At 42.2% G+C, this 12,555-nt stretch overlaps 1 protein-coding gene across 2 annotated transcripts in view; it reads right to left on the reverse strand.

Annotated features, from left to right (window-relative positions):
• Nucleotides 1-12,555, reverse strand: part of ATP9A (ATPase phospholipid transporting 9A (putative)) — a 137,125-nt gene that overhangs the window by 94,638 nt on the left and 29,932 nt on the right. For both annotated transcript variants that reach the window (XM_037812484.1, XM_037812485.1), the window contains exons 2-3: nucleotides 10,765-10,909; nucleotides 7,679-7,792 (exon numbers count right to left, since the gene is read on the reverse strand). In XM_037812484.1, coding sequence (XP_037668412.1) covers nucleotides 7,679-7,792; nucleotides 10,765-10,909 — 259 coding nt within the window. The remainder of the gene's footprint in view (nucleotides 1-7,678; nucleotides 7,793-10,764; nucleotides 10,910-12,555) is intronic.

The raw sequence follows: 12,555 nt of genomic DNA on the forward strand, positions 1-12,555 counted from the left end.
GCAAAAAAATGGCCAACCTAGAATTCTATATCCAGCAAAATTGTCTTTCGATAATGAGGGAGGGATGAAGACATTACATTTCCAGATAAACCCAACCTGAGGGACTATGTCACCACAAAGCAGCCCTACAAGACATGCTGAAAGGAGATCTGCAGGTTAAAGGATAGGACACTAGAAAGCTGACTGAAGTCACATGAAGAAATCAAGACCTCCAGCAAAGACAATGACATGGGAAAATGTAAGTATCAGTACTATTGTATTTTTGGTTTGTAACTCCACTTTTTACTTCCTACAGGATCAAAAAGGCAAATGCACAAAATGTAATGATAAATCAGTGGTTTGGGACTCATAATGTAAAAAAACATAATTTGTGATAAGAACTACATAAAGGTAGGGAGGTGGACGGGTATAGGAACATAGCTTACCTCTGCTATTGAAGTTAAGTTAGTATCAAAGCCAACAAGATTGTTATAGACTTAGGATGTTAAATTTAAGTTGCATGGTAACCACAAAGAAAATATCAGAGAATATGCAAATTTAGAGAAACAGAAAGTAGAGGACAGGTTACCAGGGCTGGTCAGTTACCCAAACACAGAGTTTCTGTTTGGGGTAAAGGGAAAGCTCTAGTGGTTAAGGTTAAAATTCTGCAATATCATAAATGTTATTAATTTCAACAATTAAAAAAAAAAAAGAAAGAGAAACTAATGAGATAATGACAAGTAAATGCCATACATGGTACTGGGTGGGAGCTAAGAATGTAGGAGAAAAGACTCAAAAGGACATTATTGGAACATAAAAAATGGGAATATAGAATATAAGCTTTATATCAACATTAAATTTCTTGAGCTTGATTACTGTACTTAAGGTGAAAATCCTTGTTTGTAGAGAATGTACATGGAAGAATTATTTGTTCAAAGAGTATGATATATGCAACCTGCTCTTAAATGATCAGAAGATTAGATAATAGACAGACAGACAGACAGAAGGCAGATGGGAAGGAAAGGTAAGAGATGGACAGATAGGAGGGAGGGAGGGAAGGAGGAAAAAAAATAGCAGAGGTGGCTAATGTTAAAACTGATGGATCTGAGCATCTGAGAGTGGGGATAGGTTGGAGTTCTCTGTATAGGGTTTGTATTATTTTTACAACTGTCCTGTAAGTTTGAAGTTATTTCAAAATAAAAATTAAAAAAAAAATGACAAAAAAGATTTGTTGCATTGATAGGGCTGAGTGGGAAGTCAACCTTTCAGAACAAATATAACACCATTCAGAGAAACAACAACAAAGATTCCATACACTGCTAGAAATTTTCTAATTTCCTATGGGTATCCAGGACACAGACATGTGGAAACGTATAGAAAACTGGGAAGAGGCACACCAAAGCCTTAGCTGATGGTCAGATTCCTCTATAAGGAAAAGGCCTGGGATCAGGGTGAGAGGGACTTAAGGGGACTTCAGCCTCATCTGTAAAGTTCTGAGATTAAAAAAAAAAAATTAATATATTACTTGCATAAGTACCAATTACTAAAAAGAAAATAAAACAAACTGTTCCTACCTTCCTCTGAGTCAGGTACCCCAACTCATAAAATCTGGGGGAAGAGTCACCCAGAGGAAGAATCTATTTCCACCTAGAGTTTTCCTCTTATGTCAATAAAGACAGAAATATTAATTTTCCTTACCAAATCCCCTTGTCTTCCTTCTCTCTCCTTTTAAAGCTTGCCAGAACACATGTATTTTTTAACATACATATAACATTACTACCCCGGAGTTCAGAAGTAGTGATTCTTTGAGGATTTCATTTTCATACTGTTTACCCCATGAAATATATTAACTTCAATTCAAAGGACTTTAAATCTCTTATGTAAATCTAGCCAGAGATGTGCTGTTTTGTGAACCTCCTCCGAAGACCCATGCATCTCTCTAATCAAAGGATTCCTCCTGTTTCCAATCAGACATAAAGTACACATTGCAGCCAAGGGAAAACTGGTAAATTTCAGAATAAACGCATGACTAGACCACGTAGGAGGCAGGAGAAAACCCTGTTCTGGAGGCACACAGACCTGATTTGCAGAGGCAAATGCTGCTGGTCTGTTTGTTGTTCTATGCCAGAACCTGGGTTTTTGTTGTTGTTTGTTTTTTCAAATGTTCCCGTTTCAATTTCTCTCTGAGTGGGCCTGGCTAAATCCCACTGACGTTAATGTGAAGTGTGTGCTCAAAGACAGGAGCCCCTAACTCTGCTGCAAATAAATACCACCCCTATCTACCCATCCCCCAAACACACAGTTCTCATTAATCCTGGAGGACACGCAACCCTTAGGCTAGAAATTGCTTTACAAAGAGATGCAAATGGAGTCCAGAAATAAACTCCAACCTTGCAACCTAGGAGGTCCTTCATATCCACAGATATTAAGAAAGAAGCTTTAATACAGGGCACCCAGGATTGCCCAAGCTCGTAAGGAAATCACAGGCAGTGAGAGGGTACCAGCCAGCAATCCTGAAAAGTGCTAAGCTTTGTTTCTAATGCTTGTGCTTCAAAAATAGATTACTCTAGCATGAGTGATAGAAATCAGGAAACCAGTTGTCTCTTATGGGGAGGGGCAGATGGGAGAGTAGAGAGGGAGTTAACTAGAAAAGAGCACTAGAAAACTTCCTGGGATAATGGAAATGTTCTGTATCTGGATTGGGGCGGTGGGGGGTGTTTTACGTGGGTATTGACAGCTGTCAATACTCACAACTGTAACTTAAGCTCTGTGCATTTTATGGTATGTAGACTGCATCTCAATGACAAGAAACATCTAGATTTATTATTTGGTCTCCATACAAAGAGTTTTATGGATTATTTGGATTATTTCAGCTATTGTGTGAGGAATTTCTGTCCCTAACATGAGTACCAAGAAAAAAATATTAAAAGCTAAAATTGGTCTGTACAATGAATGACAATGTCATTAGTGCGAGAATTAAAAACTAAAATGAGAATACTGACTGAGAACTTTCTATACATCAGGAACTACATGAAACATTTACTTGCAGGAATTCATTTAATACTCCCCACTGTCAGCCACCTCCCACCCCCATTTTACACATGAGGAAATCGAGGCTCAGAAAAGTAAACTTATTCAAATTACATAACTTATAAAAGTGCAGCCAGGAGCTGAGCCCAGACCCTCATCCTGAACCTCTGTGTTTGGTGAGATGAGAGGACTTTCAAGGGATCAGAAGGCATTTCAAAAATGTCTTCTCGCCAAGAATCAGAAACTGATTCACAACATAAAAATCTACTGGGGGAAATCAGCTACAGTCACCTGGAAACACAGATGCTGTCCAATTTGTCTTTGACCCCAAAACCCCTTTCTCTGCAGTCTCTGGGAAGAGAGGCAGACCACCACCACCACCTGAGCATCACAGGGAGGGCTGGCTATGAAAGTGCCCATGACACAGAGCTGGACACTCAGGGCCGCCAGAGGCTGCCCAAACCTGGACACAAGCTGTCAACCTTCCTGGCATCCATCTAAAGCTATCGTCACAGGGACCAGGTACGTCAGCTGGGAGACGGCAGAGGCGGCAAAGTGATCACCCACAGGTGGGGTCTCACCCTTGAAGTATACATTTCTGGTGGGCCCAGAGCAAACAAAAAAAATTCAAAATAATTTCCTACATTTAAAGTCAGGACTTCGGCTTCTCTTGAAAATCAGAGGACCAGGCAGCACAGAGTAGTCTTTGCAATCAGGAGACACCTGGCTGGAGCTGGGTGCTGGGGCCCCCTTCAGAGGGGCAGGGACACCCCAGTTCAGCCTCCCCACTGCTCTCTCCAACCTGCCTGTCCCACACCATCACGTTTCCAGAGGTGCTCCAGTGGGCACTGCAGTTTGCCATCGCTGTTGTTGATGTCAAGACTATGAGCAATGTTCAAAGAGACAGCACTTGGGATAAAGTAACATTCAACACTGATCCTCATTCGCCAACCCCAAGGACCAATATTGTTCCCACTGTGGGGAGCAACTTTGTTCTAATGGGTTTAAAACATCCTGAATGCACTTTTGATGTTTTTCATTTCCAATAACTCACCGACTTCCAGAAAGGCACTGAGGTGGACTTAAGATACAATACAGGTACATTAAGATCAAAACCACTCCACAGAATAAAAGGCAACTCCCAGACCTCTATGCGTTTACGTATGGGTATACAGAAATATTTGTTGGGGGGTGTGGTGGATAGGAGTAATAAGAATGGAATTCTACTATCATGCTATTCTGCAACTTACTTTTTTCATATAATGAAAAATATGAGTCACATCTTCTCAAGTCAGTACAGATGGAGCTACTTCACTGTTCCCAATCCTGGGAAACATTTAATATTATATAGATACTTAAACAACAGCTTGAGTCATTATAGATGGCTATTATTTGTTTCCAATGTTTTAGTAAAATAAACCATGCTGCAATAACATTCTTATATATTCTGCATTATATACAGAATGCAAAGCCCTTTCCAATATTCCCAACTCCTCTCCTCGGGAAAAAAGGGTCCCTTTCCCTCTAAATCCAAGAAACACTTTTCATATCCTCATGCGATCTCAGACAAATTCCTTTCCTCCTTGGCCCCCGTGTTCTCCTCCCTACCAGTCCTTTTTGCCTTTCGTCTACAGGAACCTCTGATAATCTCCTCTGGAAAATTCAAACAGAGCTGATCTCATTTCCTACCCAGCTATTCCTCAGTCATTTAAATTCCTGCATAATTCCAACACCCTTTAGCCATATCTTTGTGAACCTTGGTTGAGAGAAGGAAAAATTTAAGCCAAATGTGGCGAAAGTCCCTTCCCCACCACAGACGCCAATTATAATGCAAATGAGGTTGTAGGGATGCTAATGTCTGTACCCCGAGAACCTTTTGGAAGATGGGATTATGCTGCAGGCTGGGCAGATGGATGAGGTGGGGGAAAGATCAAAGACCAGATTGCAAATATCTGAGACCCAAAAGGCAGGGGAGGGGCAGACACACAGCTGCCTCCGTGGGTACCATGTGATCCCAATTTGTAAGACAAAAATGTATTTACATAATATATAGTTTACTATAACATATGTTATAGTTTATATAAAACACACACATATGTAAAGAGAGACCAGAAGGAAACACACCAGAAATACAAACACAGTCTCTCAGGGTGGTGCCTGTGCAGGTGATTTTTATCTCCCTCCTTGTGATTTCTGTTCTTCAGGTTGTTCTCCAATAATCATGGAACACTTTGTAATTGAAAAAGGAATAAAAAAGATCAGAAGCCGAGTTGGAGGAAATAGCAGAAAAAGTAGCCTAGGCTTGTGGGAGAATCCAAGAGACAAGGCTTGGCGGGGGGGGTGGGGGTCGGGTGGACTGGAGAGCTCCACGCTGTGGGGAGGGGTGGGGAGGGCAGATTCTGGGCCTGAAAGGGGCTAAGGAACCCCCTACATCTTCAGTTAGAGACGACACTGCACGGGGCACCCTGCACGACAGACAACCAGGAGAAGGGGTATGCTTCAAAAATTCTGTTTTAATTAGTTGTCAACATTTAAAAATCACATGAAAGATATGCTGGAAATCAAAAACAAAAGAATGATTCAGTGCCGTGTAAATCTTGTTACCTTTGGATGAAAAGAAGTAGGAATTCTTATTCATTCTACTTGCTTGTTCATAAAAAAACTCTGGAAAAATGGACAAAAAACAATGGACAGTGTTTGGGGGGCAAAATAAGATGGGAGGGAAGTTCTTCACCAGAGACTTTTTTATATGTCTCTTGAGTCATGTAGATGTATTACTTTTCAAATAACTACATTTTAAAGAAAAAATCCATAAAAGGCAATGTGCTAAATATTTTAAATACACTACAGACTTTAATAAATAAGTTACTAATGGCTGGACTTTATATAAGTATGTAATAAACAGCTGTGAATTCAAAAGACTAAAATAAAATTAGGGCATTTCGTGTAAAAATCTAAAGTTTCTAATTCTTAGATCTGGCAACACTGGGTTGATGTTTGCACCTGGTGGTCCACTTTTAGACAGGACATGAGCTCACCACTTCTTCCCACGTCTTTATTCTCCCATCCTGGCTCCTTTGGCACCTGAGTTTGCAAGGTGAAAGCAACAGCTTCCGGATTATCTCAGCACTCCTTGTCTGGCTGCACCAACTTCCTGGCGCTCAGGTAAGCACTCCGGCTGGTACAGTCAGGAGCGTCTGTTATCCCAGGGGATGGAGGCTTAGATGGATGTTCACCCAGCATCTTGTCTCACCCACCAATGAGTCAGAGCAGAAGACAACCATTCACACATCCCAAGAACATCTCCACTGCTTGTGGGGAAGAAGTAAATTCCCCCTTCTCTTCTCGGGGGCCAGGGCTGTGGGGCACAACTTGACTGATAACTGGGTACATGCTGTTTGTGCACTCACTAAGCAACAACTCCTCCCACACCACACAGACCTCTGCACAAAACCTTATCAGCTCCCACCCACCACACGAGCACATAAAGTGTGTTTGTTTGTTTTGTTTCTCAATTTTTGTTGTGGTAACATGTACGTAACGTAATATCTCCCGTTTTACCCACTTTTGGTATACAATTCAGTGGTGTTAAATACCTTCACAATGTTGTGTTACCATCGCCTCAACAATCTCCTCTATATTAAAAATTTAACAAGGTGTGTGAGCAGAGAATCCAAATGTCCCACTTGGTAAAAAATAACAGCAATTATATTTCACAATGCATCTGTCTGGAGAAGAGACATTTAGCTCTGCCCCTGCCACACCCTGGCCACACTGGGCTTCTGTTTCTCGAATGTCTACCACAAGGCCTGGGCACTTCGGCTCTCTGTACCTGGAATACTCACACATACACCCCCTCCCTCCCCATCTGACACTCAAACAGGCCTCACCCATCCACCCTAAGGTCCCCTCCAGTCCTCCCATCCCCCACCTTCATCCATTCAACACCGACCAAGCACAGGTAGGTGCCTGAGATACTCCATCTATCCCACGACCTTATTTTACTACCTTCGTAGCACTTTGAAACACTTTTGATTGTTTATCTGTCTATTGTCTATCCCAAATGTCAGCTCCCAGAGGGCAGGGATTTTTTAACTGTTTCATTCATTTCTGCATCCCTGGCATGCAAAACAGTGCACACAGTAGATGTTCAATAACCATCTACCAAAGGGCAGGAAGAAAGAAAAACAGTCGAGGCAAGGAATTGAGCTGCTCGGTTCTATTACATTTCGCACACACTAAAGCATAGATGCTGTCGCTTCTTCAGCCCCTCATACTGAAACACTCTGCATAAAGCAAGCAGAAAATGTGACCTCGGAAAACAATTCAAATAATACCAGCCATGCAGGGAGGGGTTTGTCTTTCTCATTCACCTCTGTGTCCCCTGAATCTAGAACTGCGCCAGTACAGAACGTGCAGAGAACTTGCTGAACTGATGAATGACTGAAGAGCTTAATGAATGAATGAATGAATGGCATAGGCTTTGCTCTATTTTGATCCTGGTGGTGTAGGAAATGGAACTTCAATATTAAAATCTCGGGGCCTCCCAGTGGCTTGAGGGCATCCTCTCCCTTAAAAGGCCACTGGCCCATTCCAGACGCTCAGGTGAGAGAAACAAAGAACTTTCTGTATCCAAATCTCCCTGAACAAACAATGTCTATTTACTCACCAGGGGAACCCAGTAGGTGTAGAGGGCACCGAGCCTCATTTCAGGAACGAACTGGGAGCAGGCGAGAAGTAAGAAGTAGAGGTTGAAAAAGTATTTGAACTGGTTAAACAGCACCTGGAATGTAGAGAGAATAGAAAGGAGAGACGCTCAGGGCTTGTCTGACAAGGTTTAGTAGGTTTAGAGGGAGACAAGTAATATTTAAAACATTCCTGCAGAAGAAAACAACTTACATGATGTCCCTCACATAAAGTTTAGGAAAACACATGCAGGTAATAAAAATATATATTATAAAAGTAAAAAAAAAATGATATACATGGAAATTTTAAACACTGCATTCAAGATAGTGGTTCTCTCTAGGGAGGAGGGGGTTACAACTGGGGAAGAACAGGCAGGGAGCTTCGACTGTATCTGTTACGTTTTCTTTCTTAAGCTATATATTTTCTAAGTATAGGTGGGCCATTAAAAATGTTGTTTAGGATCAGGTTTTAGTGAAAAATGCTTATGTTCTAAAGTTAAATCAATAAAAGCAAGATAAAAACATCTTCAACACAGAAACCTGCACAAGAATGTTTACAGCAGCTTTCTTCATAGTTGCCAAAATCTAGAAGCAACCAAGATGTCCTTCAACAGATGAATGGATAAACAAACTGTGCTATATCCATATAATGAGGTGTCAAACTTCGAAAGACACGAAGGAACCTCAAATGCATATTGTCAAGTGAAAAAAATTCAGTCTGAAAAGGCAATGTTAATGGTAAGATTCCAACTGTATGACATTCTGGAAAAGGCAAAACTATGGAGGCAGTGAAAAGAGCAGTGGTTGCCAGGGGTTCAGGGACAGGGAGGAAGGGAAGAATGGGGGGCACAGGGGGTTTTCAGAGTAGTGAAACTATTCTGTGTGATACTGTAATGGTGGATACATGGATTCAGGAACTTGTCAAAACCCACAGAACTCGACATAAAGAGGGAACCCTAATGTAAACTATGAGCTTAATATTAATGTATCAATATTGGTTCATCAATTCTAATAAATGTAGCACACAATTCAAGATGTTAATCATAGGAAAAATGTATGGGGGAAAGAAAGTATATAGGAATTCTCTGTACTACCTGCACAATTTTTCTGTAAATCTAAAACTGCTCTAAAAGATCTTTTTTTTCCAAAGTAAAAAAAAAAAAAAAAGTTATGCCCACAATATGATCCCAATGCCACAAAATACATATGAGTAGAAGCCCATCCTGAGTGGCAGGTGAGCTCTGGGAGAGCCATGACTGCTCTGTGTGCAGCTCTGCATCTCCCAGTCTCCTGGAGAAAGGAGGATGCATATGACTCGTCGTGGCCAGTGTGCTCTGAGCAGGAGGGATGTGCCTCTCGGAGACTGAGCCGGTTACGTGCACCACAGCCAGTGGCTTTTCTCTACCACAAGACTCTGGTGGCCAAGTATTCCAGGGGGCAGCGCCGTGAGATGGCAGAGGGTGGTCCACACTGCACCAGACTTCACCGGAGGGAGAAATAAACCTCTCCTTAAAATACTGAGATGGGAGTGGGGGGGGGGGGTGTTGAGGCAGCTAGCAATGAGTATGGTCAAAATCACCCTGGAATGTGGCCTCTCTCTCTAGCTAAGCCAACTTGGCAGGTGAAATCACTGCCCTCCCCACTACTTGGGATCTGACACCCAGGGAAGTGAATCTCCCTGGCAAAGTGGAATATGACTCCCAGGGAGGAATGTGGACCCGGCATCGTGGGATGGAGAACATCTTCTTGACAAAAAGGGGGATGTGAAAGGAAATGAAATAAGCTTCAGTGGCAGAGAGATTCCAAAAGGAGCCGAGAGGTCACTCTGGTGGGCACTCTTACACACAATACAGACAACCCTTTTTAGGTTCTAATGAATTGGGGTAGCTGGCGGTAAATACCTGAAACTATCAAACTACAATCCAGAACCCATGAATCTTGAAGACAATTGTATAAAAATGTAGCTTATGAGGGGTGACAATGGGATTGGGAAAGCCATATGGACCACAGTCCCCTTTGTCTAGTTTATGGATGGATGAGTAGAAAAATGGGGGAAGGAAAAAAACAAACAAACAAACAAAGGCACCCAGTATTCTTTTTTACTTTAATTGCTCTTTTTCACTTTAATTATTATTCTTGTTATTTTTGTGTGTGTGGTAATGAAGGTGTCAGGGATTGATTTTGGTGATGAATGCACAACTATGTAATGGTACTGTGAACAATCGAATGTACGCTTTGTTTTGTATGACTGCATGGTATGTGAATATATCTCAATAAAATTAATTTAAAAAAAAAGACATGACAACTAAACGTAATATCTAATTAAAAAAAAAAATCACCCTGAAAGTCAGACCTTAAACTATAGTATAGTATATTTGTGTTTCCGTCACTCATTACTCCATCTCTAACAATGCCCTTTTTCCCTCCCAGAAGTGAAATTAATTGCTGCTGCCTCTTCTTCAGTCCACTGGCAGGTATTTGGAGACATACTGATAAAACTAGGTATTTAATTTACATGTGTGTTGGGGGAAGTTTTGCAAACCCTGAGGTTTGTTAGGTACATATACATGGATTTATATTAATAATGTGGGAATGTGATGACTCCAGAGTAAAATAATTAGCAAAAAAAAACATTAACAAAATTAGGGATTCTCTCTCTTGATGGTAGGATTAAAATTTATCATTACTTTTTCTCTATACTTTTATCTCCCAACTTTCCTATACTGAAATATGTGTTTCATAACAATAATGTCAAAAAATTTTTAAGCATTTCTGGTTTGTTGTTATTGGTTGTGGTGGTAATGGTGGTAGTGTTTTGGTTAGAATGCTGGGTCCCCAAAATATTTTTTAATATCTTTTTCACTCTTAGGACCAACACACCAAATAAATGTGAAGTTATTCTAGCCAGTTCCACATGGAATCCTGCAGCCTTGCAGAGAGGAGCTAAACACCGGGGAAGATGAAGGGACCAGCCAGTGGCTAAGGTAGCACAGAAAAGACAGGGTGTTTGGGGACTGTAGCATCACATATATTTGGGGTGGGAAAAAAAAAATGGCATGCTTGTACCTACCCCAGGAAGAAAGGTGAAAAAGTTGTACTTCTGATTGTTGATGACATTTCTCGGGTACCTCTGGTCCCTCTTTTCAGGGTGCCCCAACCAGACCGTGCGAGGCCTGGGTTCCCCTCCACCACAGCATCTCAGCCACTCGCAGCACCTGTAGGGAGGACACACCCACAGAGTCAAGGCCACGCCCACACCTGGCCACTTCTTTCCCAGGAAACTAGTTCTCAAGAATATTTTCTTCTAGAAAGTGTTCACTGGGTCAGGACTATATTTGGGGCTCCATCCTTCACAGGGATGGGGAAACAGAGCTGAGGCTACTAATAAGCTGTGATCCAGATAAAGGATGCTTTGGCCCTGAGTCCAAATTATTTATTTCAAAAGTAGGATTCATTTTAAAATGAGAAGACGTAGGTTGCAATTAGTAAATTCATAGCAACAAGTACTATCATCATCTCCATTTTACAAATGAGAAAAGGGAAACTTCGAACAGTTAAATAAAGCCTCCAAGTTGGCCAAGTGCGAGAAACGGCCAACGTCGGACTTGAACTGTGCTCATCTTGTCCCAAAACCTAGAGTCAAAGTTGCTGGTTACATCAAAACATTATTATTCTATAAAGAAGGCAAGAAAAATAAATCTCTCCATCCCCGACTCATCTTTTAAAAACACATTGGGAGAGCAAGCCAGAAAGACAATGTCTCATCGTCTTAGCCCGGGTGTGGGCGAGCTGACCAGCTGCAAGCAGACTGACCCCCGGTGCAGGTGCAACCGGCTCTCCCGAGGGCAGCTCATTAGAAATACCTGGGAACCTGGGTTGTTCTGGCCAAACAAAGCTACTCTGAGAACGAACACACACACACACACACACACACACACACACACACACAACACACACACACACACACACACACACACCAGCCTGTAGTTTGGGAAAGCCTATAAATAAGGCATTCGGAGAATTATAAATGCTTTAACCACTGCCATGAAAACACCCCAAACCGAACTGTTCACTTCACCGGCCCAGGGCTCAGGCGCTGGGAGCGAGAAGGCACAGCAGCGCCAGCCCCTGGAGACTCTGCCAGTGAAATGAAACCAACCAGATCCGGTGACGACGACTCACATAATTACGGTGGGCTGCAGACCTTCCTTCTCCCCTTCCTCCAGCAGGTCAGGCCCCTGGTGGGTGCTGGGACACAGCGCTGGGCAAACACAGTCCCTGAGCTGCAGGACTCTAAAGATTTGCACACGAGCACGCTGCCTGCCTCAGAGGCTCAAAATTTCCATGATGAAACACAATACTTTTTTCTTCAAAATAGCATCCTTATTCCAGTAACCTGGTGCTTGGGGTGGAATGTGACTCTGATAAGAAAATCATTCCTCTTGGCCCTTTCTAAGTTGTTGAAAGGCCAGAGACACACACAGAGCCTCAAGGAGCACAGCCCCTCCGCCCAGTCCTGTGCCTGGGTGCAAATCACCCTTCCTGGCCAACAGTGGACTGAATACACGTTGCATGAATGTATGAATGCAAAGATGGCAGAAGGGAGGAAGGAGAAGGAGGAAGGCAAGGGAAGACAGGGAGAGAAGCACACAGCTATCTGCAGAAACCTTCCTTATAGTCATGACTGACTCACCTGTGGGCCAGGAATTCTCTCCCCCTCCTATAATAATACTGCAATGATGGGTCCCACCGTTGTATGTTTCTAATGAAAGATGGAAAATGAATTAAAGAGAACCACATGCCACCAGGTTGGTCATTTATGATTTTTCTGTTTTGCTTTGACACATCAAGCTATTGAGTT

This window comes from Choloepus didactylus, chromosome 19 (genome assembly GCF_015220235.1).
Source record: "Choloepus didactylus isolate mChoDid1 chromosome 19, mChoDid1.pri, whole genome shotgun sequence".
Lineage (NCBI taxonomy): Eukaryota > Metazoa > Chordata > Mammalia > Pilosa > Megalonychidae > Choloepus > Choloepus didactylus.